Raw genomic sequence first — 18055 nt, forward strand, 5'->3', positions numbered from 1 at the left:
GGAAATGAAAAGGGTCACCGCCGGCAGATGCGTTTCGAAGCACAAAGCCTCTTCATGGACTGACCAGTTGGAGTGTGATTCGAGGTCTACATGCTGCAGCGTATGTGGAATAAGCCTTTACTGCGATTTTTTCTACCACAGTTGTGAGTAGGTATTGTATATTTTATTCCAATAAATTCGCTATAACGGTAATACACTAGGCTGGTGCGCCTTTTTCTTCTCTTTTCTTGTTTGCTACTAGGATATCCTCATCCATGAAGGGCAGCAAGGCCGGTGGCACCGTTGTTGGTATCATTTCCATGGACTATTGATCGTTCGACTATTCACTCCTGCGCAGGAGAGTTTGTTTTCTGTGTTGCCATGAATGCAGCCTCACCATTGACATGAATGCAGCCTCACAAGTGCTATGAATGCAGCCTCACAAGTGCCTAAATGCAGTCTCACCATTACCATCAGTGCAGCCTGATCCATGCCCATCTGCAGCCTTGGAGAGGACAGGGGACGGGGACAGGTTGAGTGCCAACAGATTACATACAGGAGAATATCCCGTTTATAGGCAGCTCCTTTAATACAAAGTCCCGACTCCTATGATAGACAGAACGGTCGTCCAATGCCAGCCCAGGAAATGGGACTTCCTATTAGAGAGGCCGCAGAGTAAACAGGAGATTGTCCTGTATGTAATGTGATGACATTGGTCCTGTCCCCTCCGAGGCTGCCAGAACTGAACAATAAATATGGTATATATCTTTTGTGGCCCCTCAACGAATCCCTGAGTGCCGCATGGCGCTCTGGGATTAGTTGGGGGCCACAAATGATATATATATCCAAATTACCAGTGGGGCCGTATGAAACCGGAACACGGGGCGCAATTGGGCCACGGGTTAGACTTTGGGCATGCCTGGCTTAGAGGGTAACCATTAAACAGAGTTACCTACACTTTCTAAGTATTATTAGAACTATTGCCAAGTACTCAATTAACAACCCTAAGGAATTCCTGCTTTCTACTTTCAATTTACACAGGGTCAGATGGTACAGTATGTGAAAGAATATTCTCCTGAATACAACAGATTTGTCCTGTAAATACTATTAAATATCTAAATAAATACTCACTATTATATTTATGCATTACGTGTACATTTCAAAGTAAGAAGACTCTAAAATATATTATTTTAAGGCATCAGCAAGTGTCTGTAGGCGGTAATCACCAATAGTTATGACACAATTTGCTGTGTAAAGCTGGAAGGGCCACAGAGCTGACACGTATCAATGAAAAATATGTTTTTGTTGATTTGCGATGACCAATGTTGTGAAAGAGCAGTGCAGGGATTTTAATGGCCTGCTAGGATGCAGTGATGAGGAAGCCAGCAGGCTCTCTAGGTGAGCCAGTGGGCAGGCTTTCATTAATTTCACACCATGAAAGTCCTTAGAGAAAGCATCTTCATGCAATGAAACTACAGGGAGCAAAAAGTATAACTGTCAATTGTCACCTCCAGGAAAGACTGACAGAATGCTAAGTGGTTTTGTGGCAACTTGCTCAGAATACCAAGTTCTGATTTTACGTATTAGTGCTTACTATTGGTAGATTTTCTTTAAATCAAAATACTTTTTATTAATATTAAAATGGTCATAAAGTAACAGCATCAATGCTGGCAAAGACATGCACCTAAGTTGTACGTATTCAGTTACAGAAATAGATAAGTCAAGGTCTCTGCAATAAAGTACACACATAAGAAATGTATTACACAGAGAGGCAAGAGACAAGCTGCAAACATTTCTGTGCTGGCGACACAGAGCCACCGGTGACGGGGGCCTTAGCCCAGGCAAGTTTAGAAATGGCACCTCCAGCATGGCAATCTGTTCAGAGAATAGGTGTGACAAATAGGGATGGGCAAACAGTTCGGCCCAAGCATAAGTTCTTTGATCGGACATTCGGCGAACCTCCGAACAAACAGGTTGTTCGACCATTTGTTCGGTCCCCTGAACTGACCACAGTGCATTGCAGCGCTGAACAGTGCATTGCACGCCCCAATTGGCTGAAGCAGTGAAAGTCATGATGACTTTATCCAATAATAGCGCCTTCCCGCCCCACAGTATAAAAGTACTCTTTAAATGGCAGCCATTTTCAGTGTGATTTTGGCATGGAGAGAGATAGAACAGGGCTCGGTTCAGTGCTATTAGTTAGTTACTGTGCTATTTTGCTTCAATTGTCAGTGTAGAATATTAGTTTAGTGTCAGTCTAGGGATAGTGTGAGTGTAGTGAGGAGGACCATCATTCAGCTTTGCATAGTGTGCAGCTAGAGTAGGGACAGTTCAGATAGCATCAGTGTAGTGACGGTTGAACACAGTCTATTTGCCAGTTTAATGCTATTTACTTCTGTGTGTGTTACTGCCAGTTTAACACCATTTACTTCTGTGTGCGTTACTGTCAGTTTAGGGCCATATAGTTTTGTGTGCGTTACTGCCAGTTTAATGCCATATAGTTTTTGTGTGCATTACTTTATAAATGCAATTATTGCTGCAGCGGATTCTAGACATGGACAGATCTGCCACTTTACAGGTAGACTAAGGTAACCCCCCAGGCACTATATTGGAAGGCACTTTTCATTTTATTCTTTTACTTTAAAAATCAAAAAATCACTACTCATTTAAAAATTACGTTTTTTACAAACTTTTTTTTATTGATAATATCCCCCAGGGCAGGACCCAGACCCCTATAACTATTGAACTCCCAATTACTTGCATATAAGTCTTCAAAATGGGCACTTTTCTTGGGAGCCTGTAAAGCATTGTAACCGCAAACTTTTGCACACTACTGTGCAAAAGTTTTAGGCAGATATAAAGAAATGTTGTAAAGTAAGAATGCTTTCAAAAATATATATTTAAATATGATTTTTATAAATTGATAAAAATAAACAGTGTGCCAACAATAGAAACATCTAAAATTAAGTCAATATTTTGGTGTGACTACCCTTTGCCTCCAAACCAACATCCGTTCTTATGCCCCGTACACACCATCACTTTATGTGATGAAAAAAAACGACACTTTCTGTGAAGTAAAAAATGACGTTTGAAGTTGCCTACACACCATTGTTTTCTCACAATGATCTTGCAAAGTGAGGTTACGTTCCACCACGTTTTACCATTGAAGCTTGCTTCATAAGTAGCTTCTGGGCATGCGTGGATGAAAAAACGTCTTAGAAAACAACGTTTTTTGCTACACACGGTCAATTTCTGTGAAGTAAAAAGTGCACTTTTGAAAAACGACACATAAAATTGAAGCATGCTTCAAATTTTTTTTGGTCGTTTTTTACAAGACATAAAACGACGTTTTCCCCCACACACAGTCAATTAACCACTTCCCGACCCCCGCATGTACATATACGTCCACAATATGGCACGTACAGGCACATGGGCGTATAGGTACGTCCTCGCCTATTAGCGGGTGGGGGGTCCGATCGGGACCCCCCCCGCTACATGCGGAGGTCGGGTCCGCTCGGGGAGCGATCCGGGACCACGGCGCGGCTATTTGTTTATAGCCGCTCCGTCGCGATCGCTCCCCGGAGCTGAAGAACGAGGAGAGCCGTGTGTAAACACGGCTTCCCCGTCCTTCACTATGGCGGCGCATCGATCGCGTCATTCCCTTTATAGGGAAGACACGATCGATGACGTCATTCCTACAGCCACACCCCCAAACAGTTGTAAACACATACTAGGTGCACCCTAACTCCTACAGCGCCACCTGTGGTTAACTCCCAAACTGCAACTGTCATTTTCACAATAAAGAATGCAATTTAAATGCATTTTTTGCTGTGAAAATGACAATGGTCCCAAAAATGTGTCAAAATTGTCCGAAGTGTCCGCCATAATGTCGCAGTCACGAAAAAAATTGCTGATCGCCGCCATTAGTAGTAAAAAAATAAAAAAAAATAAAAATGCAATAAAACTATCCCCTATTTTGTAAACACTATAAATTTTGCGCAAACCAATCGATAAACGCTTATTGCGATTTTTTTTACTAAAAATAGGTAGAAGAATACGTATCGGCCTAAACTGAGGAAAAAAAATGTTTTTATATATGTTTTTGGGGGATATTTATTACAGCAAAAAGTAAAAAATATTGCTTTTTTTTCAAAATTGTCGCTCTATTTTTGTTTATAGCGCAAAAACTAAAAACCGCAGATGTGATCAAATACCACCAAAAGAAAGCTCTATTTGTGGGGAAAAAAGGACGCCAATTTTGTTTGGGAGCCACGTCGCACGACCGCGCAATTGTCTGTTAAAGCGACGCAGTCCCGAACTGTAAAAACACCTTGGGTCTTTAGGCTGCATATTGGTCCGGGGCTTAAGTGGTTAAAGTGACGTTTTTAAAAACGTCATTTTTTTTCATCACATAAAGTGATGGTGTGTACGCGGCATTACACTTGCACGCTTTCTAAACTTGCACACATTGAAGGATATTGAAGGATTAGGTGTCAGGTGTATCATCAACCAATTATACCAAGCAGATGCCAATAATCATCCATTTCATATATAGGTTGAAAAACAGTAATTAACTGAAACAGAAACAACTGTGTAGGAAGTTTAAAAGGGTGTGAGGAACAGGCAAACTCTGCTACGAAGGCGAGATTGTGGAAGACAGATTATACACCATGGCAAGACTGTCTTGCCATCAGCAAGGTCTCTCCCAGGCTAAGATTTCAAAGCAGACTAGGGTTTCAAGATGTGATGCTCAAGCTCTTTTGATGTAGCACAAAGAAACGGGCATTGTTGAGGACCGTGGACGCAGTGGTTGGTCAAGAAAACAATGCAGCAGATGAAAGACTCACTAACTCATCATCATCTTCCCTTGGGCATTGGAAGATGTCCATCAGTGCGATCAGCACAGAACTGTTTAAAAACAATGGGACCAATGGTACACCCAACTACTGTCCACTTGTGCAGGGAAATCTGGCCAGAAGTAGTCATGGAAGAACGGAGGCAAAAAGCCATACTGCCAACATGGAAACCAGGCTAAGCAACTAAACTATGCACAAAAACATAGGAACTGGTGTGCTGAAAAATGGCAGCAGGTGCTCTGAATTGATGAGTCAAAATTTGAAAAATTTGACTGTAGCAGGAGGCAGTTTGATCATGAAAGGCTGGAGAGAGGCACAATAATGTGTGTCTGCAGGCAACAGTGAAGCATGGTGGAAGTTTCTTGGGGCTGCATTTCTGCAAATTGGATTAAAGATTTGGTCAGGATTAATGGTGTCCTTAATGCTGAGAAATACAGGCAGGTATTTGTCCATTGTGCCATACCATCAGAGAGGCGTGTGATTGGCCCCAAATGTATTTTGCAGCAGGACAACCACCACAAACATACAGCCAATGTCTTTAAGAACTAGACATGTGAACACTGAAATATTTTGTTTTGGAATTTAGTTTTCTTCCGAAAAATAAATTTATTTAGTTACTCCCGAAATTCGTTTTTATTTATTTAGTTTCGAAAATGCATTCGTCCGAAAATCCGAATGAAGGTCGAATCTGTCATTGAAGGCTTATGGTGTCTGTGAAATGTTCTAAGAAGATTCGACGGAGCAGCTAAACTGTACGATGTCGCAATCGTACATTTCCGGTCAAATGTTCTGCCCACAAGCTATAGAAGAAGTCTAATGTTGTATGACACGAATAATAATTATCTTTATAAATTATTATTACTAGTCCACCAACATTTGAATTCTTCTATAGCCTATGGGTCGAGCATTTGACCGCAAATGTACGATTGCGGCATCGTACAGTTTAGCTGCTTGTCGAATCCTCTTACAAATTTCGACAAACACCATAAGCCTTCAATGACAGATTAGCCGTTTTTTTCCCGCTGCTTTGTCGAATTTTCGTCGTTCATGTCGAATGAATGGTCTACCCCAACACTGTCTCTATAATGTCAAATCTTTTCTCTCTATGTCGAATCTTTCCTCTCTATGTAGAACAATCTTGGACTAACAGCGTTAAGGTTAGGCACATTCGACCACAGGTTTGATAGACACAGATTGCTATTGTCAGCGTTATGTCGAATCTTCTATCTATATCGAACCGTTGTAGCAACGAAAACTAACAAAGCATTTTTTTATGTCGGATCTTTCGGATTTTGGATTCTGCTCGTTCGTTTTCGTTTGTTAAAACGATAATGAAAATACCAGAAATTCGGATGAAAATGCAATCGGACGAAAACAAATGCACGTCTATTAAGAACTACCTTCGGTGTAAAGAAGAACAAGTAGTCCTGGAAGTGATAGTTTGAGTCCTGGATCTGTGGTTAGTACTTCTAGATGTTTGGAACAAGCTACCTGCCAGTTCCTTCAAAAGCTGTGTGCAAGTGTACCCAGAAGAATTGCTGCGGTTTTGAAGGCAAAGGGGGGGGGGGGTCACACTGAATATTGATTAACCTGCCCATATGTAGATTTTATTTCCAAAATACTATTGTTCTAATATAATGTATTTCTTCTGTTTAATGCAGATGGCTTAAATATTTTGAAACCTATTATAATAGCAAACAATGTTTCTATAGTACAAACGAGGAAACAAATGGTTGATCAAATGCTTTCTTAAATCGAATGCATCACAGCCACATGATCTATGATCATTTGCAGGGTCCTTTAGCCAGCCACACATTCTCCCCTGACTAGTTGTAGAATCTTCTGCGATTGGATGTACAGGTCAAAAGTTGCACGCTCCTAGAATATGCAGTATGATTTGGTTAGTAAACTTTATTTTCTCCCCTTGCTATGTCAGGATTAAAGATCTATTTGAAAGGCAAAGCAAAGTCTAAGTGTCACAAAAGAGGAACCCTTGGGGAGAGGATAGCAGGGCCTTGGCACTATTTCTGTGGTAGATTTGGAAGCTGAAAATCCTATTTCGCACTCCTCAGCTCCAGTCAAAGAGCCGATAGTTATCCGCTTGCAGTAATTTGCTGCCGTTTATACAACCCTTTCACTTTCTATCAGCTCTTTACTGACGGCCAGCATGACATGCTGTTACTCAAGTGAGGAAATTAAAATTTGATGCAATAATCCCAAATAAGAAGGACTCTATTAGGTAATATATACACTTTAGATTAGGTATTCTTAACAGCTACACTGATAGAGGCATGCTGTGAGCCACAGATAAGGGAAGGGAGACACAGCAAAAGCAGGAATAAAGAAAGAAAAAAGCTAGATTGAAAAAGGGAAGAAAGCTTGGAAAAAAAGAAACATTACACATGTAAGAAAACATAGCTATATGACATAACTGTCATAATAATCAAGACAACAGAATGCTATTTGCAAAGGTGTCAGAGAGAGAGAGAGAGAGAGAGAGAGAGAGAGAGAGAGAGAGAGAGAGCGCATAATTATCCTCAAATACCCAAAGCAGGCACACTGCATGACCCATGACTGTAAATGTAAAAGGGACACACAATTCAAATGTTTTATTAGCTTAATTGCGTCTCCTGAAGGGCACTGAAAAGAACAGTCTTATGTTAATTTTCTATACAGTTTATTGCACTCAGTGCACCTTCTTAATCCGTCTTTTTTTGTATTTAACATTTCACAGACCTAGGCCACTCTGGACAAACCCTGCAATATGGGGTGCACTTTAAATTGTGGTACAGTTCTGCATAATCTAGATATTTTCTTTCTTTTTGGAGTCTTATGCAAGCAGTTACCTTCAATGTAAGCACACCATGAAACATACAGTAGGTAACTAGGTAAATCCAATGTTTATTGCCCATGTGAATACAGTACATAATGGCAAATCAAACATATAGCAAGCGGTGACAACAATAATTAACTGTAATTGAATGCAAGTGCAATCTACCAGAAAATACTATTATTAGTAACTAGTGCAATCAATTGGCAATATTGGCAATCAATAAAAGGGTATGGTCAAAAAGGACCAAAGACTAGTTTGATAAGGCTGGACAGGATTGGAACTAGCAGAGCACAACAGGGCAACTAGGTAGCCAGGGTAAAAAAACTGAATAATCAGCTTTCACTTTCTCTGCATGGCTAATCTTTTTCCTATATTGAATATCTGTGTTACCCACAGGCTAATTAAGAATTGAATTTGCAAGGTACCATTTGTATTTGTATTTATTTTTATACTTTTCTATATTTATTTATTTTTTCTGCCATCCTTTTTCATGCCTGTTTATAGGTATCTGGACTTTTTCTTTGTAATGCTCTCATAAAATGAATGTGTTAGTATTTTATTTATAAATTGATGTTTTTGTTGTTATATATATATAGTGATATCCCTTTCTTGCTTCTGCAATTATTGTATCCTGAAAAAGCCCAACGGCGAAACGCAGTGATGCATTCGGGTTCTCATCATATAATATGTATTCATACGTATGATTTACATTTTTGTATTGTCCTTTTATTCAATTTCATGTATGCGTTTCTCTTTTTTCTATTAAAGATTTATATATTTTCTATGCATCTCCATTGTTTACTGAGCCGCTAATTTTCGAACAGGATTTATACCCCTTTTTTCCCTTTTTCTGAGTAATCAGCTGAATGCTAAGATGTCTGAGTATTGGGGTGATAGGATTATAAAACTCTCAAGCCCTCAGAAGCAGGTGTAGTAAATCAAACCATTTTTTTGTTGGTTTGATATAATAGAGAATAATGAAAACCCTGGGCCAGATTCACAGAAGAGATACGACGGCGTATCTCCTGATACACCAGCGTATCTCTGTGATCCGCCCGTCCTAACTATGAGGCTGATTCATAGAATCAGTTACGCATAGATAGCCCTAAGATCCGACAGGTGTAATTGACTTACACCGTCGGATCTTAGGATGCAATTCTAGGCCGGCCGCTAGGTGGCGATTCCATTGCGGTCGGCGTAGAATATGCAAATGACTAGTTACGGCGATCCACGAAGATCCGCGCGTTCGTCGCAATCTCGTACGTCGTCGCTAGTCGGTATTTCCCGTTGTAAAGTTACATCTGCTTTAACATGTCTTATCTTTAGATCAGCCATGTTAAAGTATGGCCGTCGTTCCAGCGTCGAATTTCAATTTTTTTTTTTGCGTAAGACGTCTGGGAATACGAAACGCCGTAACGCACGTCGCCGTTCAAAAAAAAGTCAGGGCGCCGTAATTTCGCGCAAAGCACGTCGGGAAATTTTAACACGGAGCATGCGCAGAACGTTCGGCGCGGGAACGCGCCTAATTTTAATGGTGCCCTCCCCATTTGAATTAGGCGGGCTTGCGCCGAGCGCTTTTATGTTACACCGCCGCAAGTTTACAAGTAAGAGCTTTGTGAATCAGGCACTTACACTGTAAACCTGCGGCGGTGTAACGTAAATGGGATATGTTACGCCGCCGCGGAGTAACGTAAATGTCTCTGAATCTGGCCCCCTGTTTCTTTGCCTTCTGTGTTACAATTGGGAGACTTTTTTCAGTTCCGTCAGTTCCTGACCTACCAAAGCAAGAAGTTCAAGGAAATCTTTTTAAAGTAAAGGAAATACCCTCCTACTATACTCACTATAATGAGCATCCTCTTCAAAAGATTTCATGTTCAGGTGACAACAATTTTGGATTTCCCATTGCTTTCTTTCCCCATCACCCAAACATAGATACATCTACACAGCAGGGACTTTGACAGCAATAAAATATCTGACTGTTTCTAATCTTTCCTTACTCTATCCTACATACACTTTATATCAGCTGACACCCGTAATCGTCCGCCTCCGCAAACATCCGATTTTGCAGACGGAAGAAAACCCTATTTTTTCTCCCGTCTGCACAGCGGAGAAAAGACAGGGCGGTCCTTGCACAGTGTGCAGGGACCGCCCTGTCATCCGCCGGCTCAGCAGGGATCTACGGAGCGATCCCCACTGAGCTTACGAAGCACACGGAGGTGGATCATTACTGATCTGCCCCATGTGAAAGGGGCCTAAGGCCTGTCTAGCCTGAAGGGGCCTGGGAAGTGATTAGGCCTGGAGCTGCTGATCTTCACTGGAGACAGGTTGGAGTCCTATGGAGGCTGGTTGACTCTTCTGCTGAAGATGGAAGCTGCTGTTATTGGTGCCGCATTGTTAGAGAATCTTACCACAGGAAGGACGATCCCAACTTCAGGGCACTCTTCCTTGTGATGTGCATTATAGAGTACTGGAAATGTGGTCCTGAGCATATGAAACAGTAACCCTATTTCCCATATAACTGAATAACGAAATCCTCTCTGTTTTATCTAAAAGTGATTGGTGCTTTTCTGTCCATGTGTCCCAATATGCCTAAGAAAATCACCCCTGAGGTGAAATGTCGGACCATGCTGACTCTGGAGGTAACGCCATGCCTCTAGGGGTCAGGGGGGTACTAGATATGCAAAACATAATCTGCTTTGGGGACTTCCAGCCTGCTAAACCCTATCCCACAGTCTCACTCAGAGGTGTAACTAGAAATCACAGGGCGTATTAGCAAACATTTTATTGGGCCTCCAACAGAAAAAAAAAAAACATTGCAAAACACCTTCCCTATTATAGCATGTGACAAAAGATGGAGGAGGATGTGGCAGTAATATCGAGTTAAGTACAAATCTGCAAGGGGTGAGAATAGGTCTTATTCAGTAATAATGCAATAAACTGTATGTGACTGACACCACAATAATATGAAACAAATGTTTATTCTGCATATTTCTAGCGACTTTGTAGAACACAAACAAAAGTCATAACAATATTGCACGCATCCAAAGTCGCATCGTCACACATTAAAGTTGCAATAGAAATCACACAATTTTGAAGTCAGACAAGTGTGAATGGGGCCTAAGCTGAGCGAACCCAAGTCTGGAATGTGTATCCAATGCCTGAGAACATAGAGTATAAGGCAGTGGCGGCCCCTCCATAGGGACGCACGGGCGCCGCCCCCCCTCCCACAGTCACAAAACAAAAAAAAAAAAAAACGGGCCCTTTAAGAACTTTTATTCGGCTAAAATGTCATTTTGACATTTTAGCCGCAGTTCTGGCGGCCGTCTATAGAGGGCGCTGCAGCGCCACCCCCTCTCGCAAATAACACACATTCGTGCATAAATGCACAAATGTATGTTATTGTTGGTTGCCTGGTCTATTCAGATAACCGGATGCGGGACGCCGGTTACCCGAATAGCGGCAGCTGGTTGGCTGAGGGGAACTGCCTATCAAAGCCAGCGGCTCTGATAGGCTTTTCTCCGGCTCTCAGCTGTCTATACTCTGAGCGCAGGCAATCTGCGCTCATTGTATAAGACAAACGGCCGTTTCAGCCAATCAGGTTCCCGGATTCTGGTTATCAGGAACCTGATTGGCTGAAGCTTCACCACAGCGGCAGAAGACATCGAGGGAGCACATGGAATCCTCAGGTAAGTGCTTTTTACAGGGAAAGGGGCACAGTGACATCATGGGGCACAGTGGTGACAAAGGGCACAGAGGTGACAATTGGCACAGTGGCATCATGGGGCACAGTGGTGAGAATGGGCACAGTGGCATCATGGGGCACAGTGGTGACAATTAAAGGGCACAGTGGTGACAATTGGCACAGTGGCAACAGTTGAGGGGCACAGTGGCTGCGTTTGATGGCATGGCACAGTGGTGACAATTGATGGCACAGTGACTGCGTTTGATGGTATGGCACAGTGGTGACAATTGATGGCACAGTGGCTGCGTTTGATGGCATGGCACAGTGGTGACAATTGATGGCACAGTTGCTGTGTTGCATGGCACAGTGGTGACAATTGATGGCACAGTGGCTGCGTTTGATGGCATGGCACAGTGGTGACAATTGATGGCACAGTGGTTGCGTTTGATGGCATGGCACAGTGGTGACAATTGATGGCACAGTGGCTGCGTTTGATGGCATGGCACAGTGGTGACAATTGATGGCACAGTGGCTGCGTTTGATGGCATCGCACAGTGGTGACAATTGATGGCACAGTTGCTGTGTTTGATGGCATGGCACAGTGGTGACAATTGATGGCACAGTTGCTGTTTGATGGCATGGCACAGTGGTGACAATTGATGGCACAGTGGCTGCATTTGATGGCATGGCACAGTGGTGACAATTGATGGCACAGTTGCTGTGTTTGATGCATGGCACAGTGGTGACAATTGATGGCACAGTGGCTGCGTTTGATGGCATTGCACAGTGGTGACAATTGATGGCACAGTGGCTGCGTTTGATGGCATGGCACAGTGGTGACAATTGATGGCACAGTTGCTGTTTGATGGCATGGCACAGTGGTGACAATTGATGGCACAGTGGCTGCGTTTGATGGCATGGCACAGTGGTGACAATTGATGGCACAGTTGCTGTGTTTGATGGCATGGCACAGTGGTGACAATTGATGGCACAGTGGCTGCATTTGGTGGCATGGCACAGTGGCTGCGTTTGATGGCACAGTGGCTGCATGTGATGGGCACAGTGAGGCTGCAATTTTTTTTTTCCGTTTGCGCCCCCCCCAAAAATTTTGAGCACCAGCCGCCACTGGTATAAGGCCAATTTTGTAATTATTTCCTAATCTGGATAGTACCTTTGCTTGCAGTAGATATTTGACATGATTTGCATCTCACTCTATATTTGTATTAGGCAAAACTGTAGAAATCATACTATTTTATAATACAAACATTTTTAGAATAGATGAAAAACTCTTACCGGAGGCGAGTTTTCATAGATGTTAGTGCTATAAGGCAAGTTTATGAAGATTGGGTCCATATCCTGAATATCTGTGATTGTGATGGCCAGATTGGCCAATGTTGAAAGGGGTTTTGTTTTGTCTTGATCCTAGAAAAAAATACATGAAAAACAATGGGTTACAGGACCTTCATAAAATATATTAAACACTAAGCTACTAATTATGTGAAGATTTATACAGTGGGTAAAGAAAAGAATCACCCCATTTAAAATAATAACAACATTTTGTTGCATTGCAGCCTAAAGAGAGACACTATTTTGTTTTATCCAGTTGCATTTACTTAGTGCAACTTATAACATACACGTGAAATTCATAACCCCAACATATTAGGAAAAAAAAATAATCAAAAAAACAGAATCTTGGAGAAAGGACCACCCCATTTGTCAGTATTTTGTTGAACCATGTTTTGCTTTATTTGCAGCCTTTAGTCTTGTGCGATATGTCTCTACTAACTTTGCACATCTAGACTTTGCAATATTCGCCCACTCTTCTTTGCAGAACTGCTCAAGTTCTGTGCAGGCCAATAAATTTTTGCACCCCAAACTCTCTCATCCATGTCTTTATGGACCTTGCTTTGTGCTCTGGTCAAATCATTTGGTGGAGGGTAGATTATGGTGTGGGGTTGTTTTTCAGGGGTTGGGCTTGGCCCCTTAGTTCCAGTGAAGGGAACTCTTAAGGCATCAGTATACCAAGACATTTAGGACAATTTAATGCTTCCAACTTTGTGGGAACAGTTTGAGGATTGCCCCTTCCTGTTCCAACGTGACTGCACACCAGTGCACAAAGCAAGATCCATAAAGACATGGATAAGCTAGTTTTGGGTGGAAGAACTTGAATGGACTGCACAGTCCTGACCTCAATCTGATAAATGCCTTTAGGATGAATTAGGGTGGAGTCTCCGAGTCAGGTCTTCTCGTCCATATAAGTGCCTGCCCTCACAAATGCGCTTCTGGACGAATGGTCAAACATTCCCATAGACACACTCCTAAACCTTATGGACAGATTTCCTAGAAGAGTGGAAGCTGTTATAGCTGCAAAGGGTGTTCCAACTGAATATTGAACCCTACAGACTAAGACTGGGATGCCATTAAAGTTCATGTGTGTGTAAAGGTAGGCGTTACAATACTTTTGGCAGCATAGTATATACAGTAGGTGCCTCCGATTTTGTATATCCCGCGCGATGGGATCACGCTGGATATCGTCGCTGGAGGCTGTGCTTCTCGCGCTCGCTGCCCCCACGAGATGCCATGCATCCATAGGAATCCAGTGGGGGCGGAGAGCGGGAGGAGCGACATAGCACGGCGCTGGCTCCCGTGACGGGGATCACGGGTGGTCAATCTCACCGCTAGCAGAGGCGAGATTGACACAAAATCTGCGGCACCTACTGTATATGCATTTGTGGATAACATAATCCATTTAAAATATAATATCTGAGGTTTTTAAACATTATAAAAAAAACTTTATATTGATGATTTATACAGGTAGTGCTGTGTAACTGATCTAGATTTAAGCAAATGCAAACAAGTAATTCATCATTTGTGAAAATATGTAACAATGCAACACACTTTGCGACTGCCTGAAAATAAAATCTATCGGTCACAAATGTAAATGATCTCTTCAAAACATTTGTTTAATCTAACAAATATCTGCATGGCATCAGGGAAAGGATAATAACAGATATTGATTAAACAGAAGTGATCCGCAAAAAAAAATTACATGGCCAATTGCCTTGGCGGAGTCCAAATCAATCAAGCACTCGCTAAATCAGTCAATGAAGGATGTTCAGAATTTGGTCATTTCAATCAGCCTAGTTTAAGTAAATGATCGATTAAATGGTCATATACCGATCTATGTGTGTCCACATATAACTACCATTAATTTTACAAATTAACATATTCTCATTCCATTTTAAAATGTATAGTATAAATGTTTGTTAAATGTATGTACAATCATAGTGATGCATGCAGTTTATACCAAGGTAACAGTATTTTTTATTTATGTTCCTGCATTAGTGGTCAATAAGTTGCTGTTATCTGTGTGTGAAATTATTTCTTACATTTAATAGAACATTTTTGCCATTGGGTTCCAACATCACTTATTTTGAGTATGGTGCAAACTTCTGGGTGCATCCTTCAAGCTTTGAAGAATTAATAGATGTGCAATCAGCTAGACGCGTTCTATTGTTAATGGAACTATCTTGTCATCCTACTATCTATTCTTCTCTGCCGAGCAATGTCAGTAAATATATATTGCATGGTGTCATGTAATGAGTATAAATACTGGGATGTGTTGATCGGAGATTGCCTTTAATATCTGTGTTGTGGTGTCAGGTAATGACAGTAAATTTGTGCTTTGTATAGCTATTTAATCACAGGTTCCAGCTGAACCGAGAATCAGTTCCAGACAGTTGCTGTCGATGGCTGAAGGGTCAACTCCTGAGAAACACTATGACACAAAGTTTCCTGGAAGAATTCATTTAATTTCTGTCCCTCTCTCATGTTAATTCTACCCTAGACACAATTGTCTTTAAATATTCTGTATAATTTACATTGTATTGCTATCCACAGGATCATACCTATCCCCCCCGCGGGAAGTCATCATGACCCAGCCAGGAGTGAGTAGTTCAGAATCATATTTTCACTTATTTTCATAAGCATTTTGAAAAGCACAGTACAAGTCTGCCATGACTAACAATAAAGTGCCCATAGAATTTTGAACATCCATAACTTTTTAGCAATACAGCATTGTTAGAGGCCAAATGTTTCATTTGTTTGTGTCCAAGGATTGACAACCATGGACAGATGGAGATCTACTTGAACATGGAAGAGATCGACGTTCATTAGAGAGTATTTTTTTAATCCTTACGGAGCCAACAGTCGGAGGCGGTACGCTTCTGGATGGAGGGCGGAGCTGCCCGAGGTTAGCAAGCAGGTGATAGGCTGCTAGGGTGAAGGGCAGTCCTAGCAACCAATCAGTGTCTTCAGCACCCACCCTCCATACAGACATGCTGTACCTTCCTCCGATCTCTATGTGTAAGGTAAGACAATGAGGGAGGGGGCGAAGTTACAGGGGGTGAAGACACTAAATGCGAAAAGCTGAAAAGTCATGAGAATGTGTGTGCCAAGGACAGTGATATTTGGGGCTGATGACATTAAAGTTGGAGGAGCCTGAGGACTGTGAAGTTGGGGGGTGATGAGGACTGTGATGTGAGGGGGGGGCTGAGGATGTAAAGTGGGGGTAGCTGAGGACTCTGAAGTAGGGGGCTGGGGATTGTGATGTGGGGGTGGGGCTGAGGACATTAAAGCGGGGGGAAGCTGAAGACATTAAAGTGGGGGCTAAGGACTATAATGTGGGGGGACTGACGATTGTAATGTGGAGGAAGCTGAGGACAGTAATGTGAGGAGACTGAGGACTGTAATGTGGGAGGGCTGAGGTCATTAAAGTGGGGGACTGAGGACTGTAATGTGGGGGGGGGGGGGTGAGGGCTGAATTAATGTGGGGGGCTGAGGAATGTAATGTTGGGGTGTGAGGGCTGTGGACATTAAATTGGGGGAGAGGAATGTAATGTGGGGGGACTGATGATTAGAATGTGGAGGGAGCTGATGCTGTACGGTGAGGGGATTGGGGACTGTAATGTGGGGGGCTAAGGTCATTAAAGTGGGGGGCCAAGGACTGCAATGTGGGGTGGGGCTAAGGACTGCAATATGAGAGTGGGCTGAGGTCAATAAAGTGGGGGGCTTAGGACTGTAATGTGAGGGGGCTGAGGATTGCAATGTGAGGGGACTAATGACTGTAATCTGCGGGGCTGAGGTTATTACATTGGGGTGGCTGAGGACTGATGTGGGGAGCAATGAGATAGTAATTTGGGGTGGCTGAGGACTGTAATATGGGGGAAGGACTGATGTCTAGGAAGTGTCAAAACCCTACTGTGAAAGGGGTGGAGGGGGAAGCCGACACTCATCAAGAGGGGATCTTGATGTGAAGGAGGAGGGGACTGTGATGTAAGACTGGGTTCAGATCTGTGCATGTGCTTTAGGTGCACACGTTGTGGGTAGATCAGCCCATTTTAATGGGCTGCACTACCTGCAAGAAACATGGACAAAGAAGCCTTTTTTTGACAAAAACATGCCACACCAAGCCGCATGGTGCTGCAGGAACATGCAGTTTGGCACAGGCGAAAACGTGCCACGGGTAACAATAGGATATTCAGACCTCTGAACTGAAATTGTAATTCAATACCCCTGGTATAGACCATGTATGTATTTATTCAAGGTGATTGATTTTCTCCTCTGTTCAAAGAAAAATAAATACAGTTCAGATGATTTTTCCCTCATAGTCGAGATCCTCTTTGCCCCCTTTTAGTTTACATCAGCCTTTCTCAAACTTTTTACCCTAGAGGAACCCTTGAAATAAAATTTCAAGTTTCAGGGTACCTCTGATTAACCACTTCCATACCAGGTACTTACGCAGCTTCCCGCCCAAGCCAATTTTCAGCTTTCAGCACTGTCGCACTTTGAATGGCAATTGCGCGGTCATGCTACACTGTACCCAAACAAAATTGGCGTCCTTTTTTCCCCACAAATAGAGCTTTCTTTTGGTGGTATTTGATCACCTCTGCGATTTTTTTTTTTGCGCAACAACTAAAAAAAGGCTGAAAATTACGTTTTTATTTTTTTCTGTTAATTTTTTTGTAAATAAGTTTTCTCTTTCAATTACGGGCACTGATATGGCGGCACTAATGGGCACCGATGAGATGGCACTGATGGACATCGATGAGGTAGTACTGACGGGGACAGATGAGGTGGCACTGATTGGCGGCGCTGGTATGCGACACTGATGGGCACACATAGGCGGCACTGATGGGCACACATAGGCGGCACTGATGGGCACACATAGGCGGCACTGATGGGCACACATAGGCGTCACTGATGGGCACACATAGGCGGCACTGATGGGCACACATAGGCGGCACTGATGGGCACTCATGGGCGGCACTGGGCACTCATAGGCGGCACAGATGGGCACTCATGGGCGGCACTGATGGATACTTATGGGTGGCACAGATGGGCACTGCTAGGTGGGCACTGGGCATGGATGGGCACTGTGGGGTGGCACTGATGGACACTGGGGTGGCGCTGATGGACACTGGGGTGGCGCTGATGGACACTGGGGTGGCGCTGATGGACACTGGGTTGGCAGCACTGATTGTTGCCAGTCAGTGCCCATTTGTGGGCACTGACTGGCATCTTTTTTCTTTATGTTTTTATGTTTTTTTTTTTATTTATTTTTTACACTTTTTTTTTTTTTTTCTGGCTTTTTTTTTTTTTTTTGCCCACCCTGGTGCTCCAGGGTGGGCATCCCTGGTGGTCCAG

The 18055-nt window shown here is 42.8% G+C and overlaps 1 protein-coding gene across 1 annotated transcript in view; it reads right to left on the minus strand.

Moving 5' to 3' along the window:
* LOC120910431 (cadherin-23-like) overlaps nt 1-18055 on the minus strand; it is a 299339-nt gene that overhangs the window by 120608 nt on the left and 160676 nt on the right. The window contains exon 5 of the mRNA XM_040322191.1: nt 12644-12772. Coding sequence (XP_040178125.1) covers nt 12644-12772 — 129 coding nt within the window. The remainder of the gene's footprint in view (nt 1-12643; nt 12773-18055) is intronic.

Source organism: Rana temporaria, chromosome 8 (genome assembly GCF_905171775.1).
Source record: "Rana temporaria chromosome 8, aRanTem1.1, whole genome shotgun sequence".
NCBI classification, from domain to species: Eukaryota; Metazoa; Chordata; class Amphibia; order Anura; family Ranidae; genus Rana; species Rana temporaria.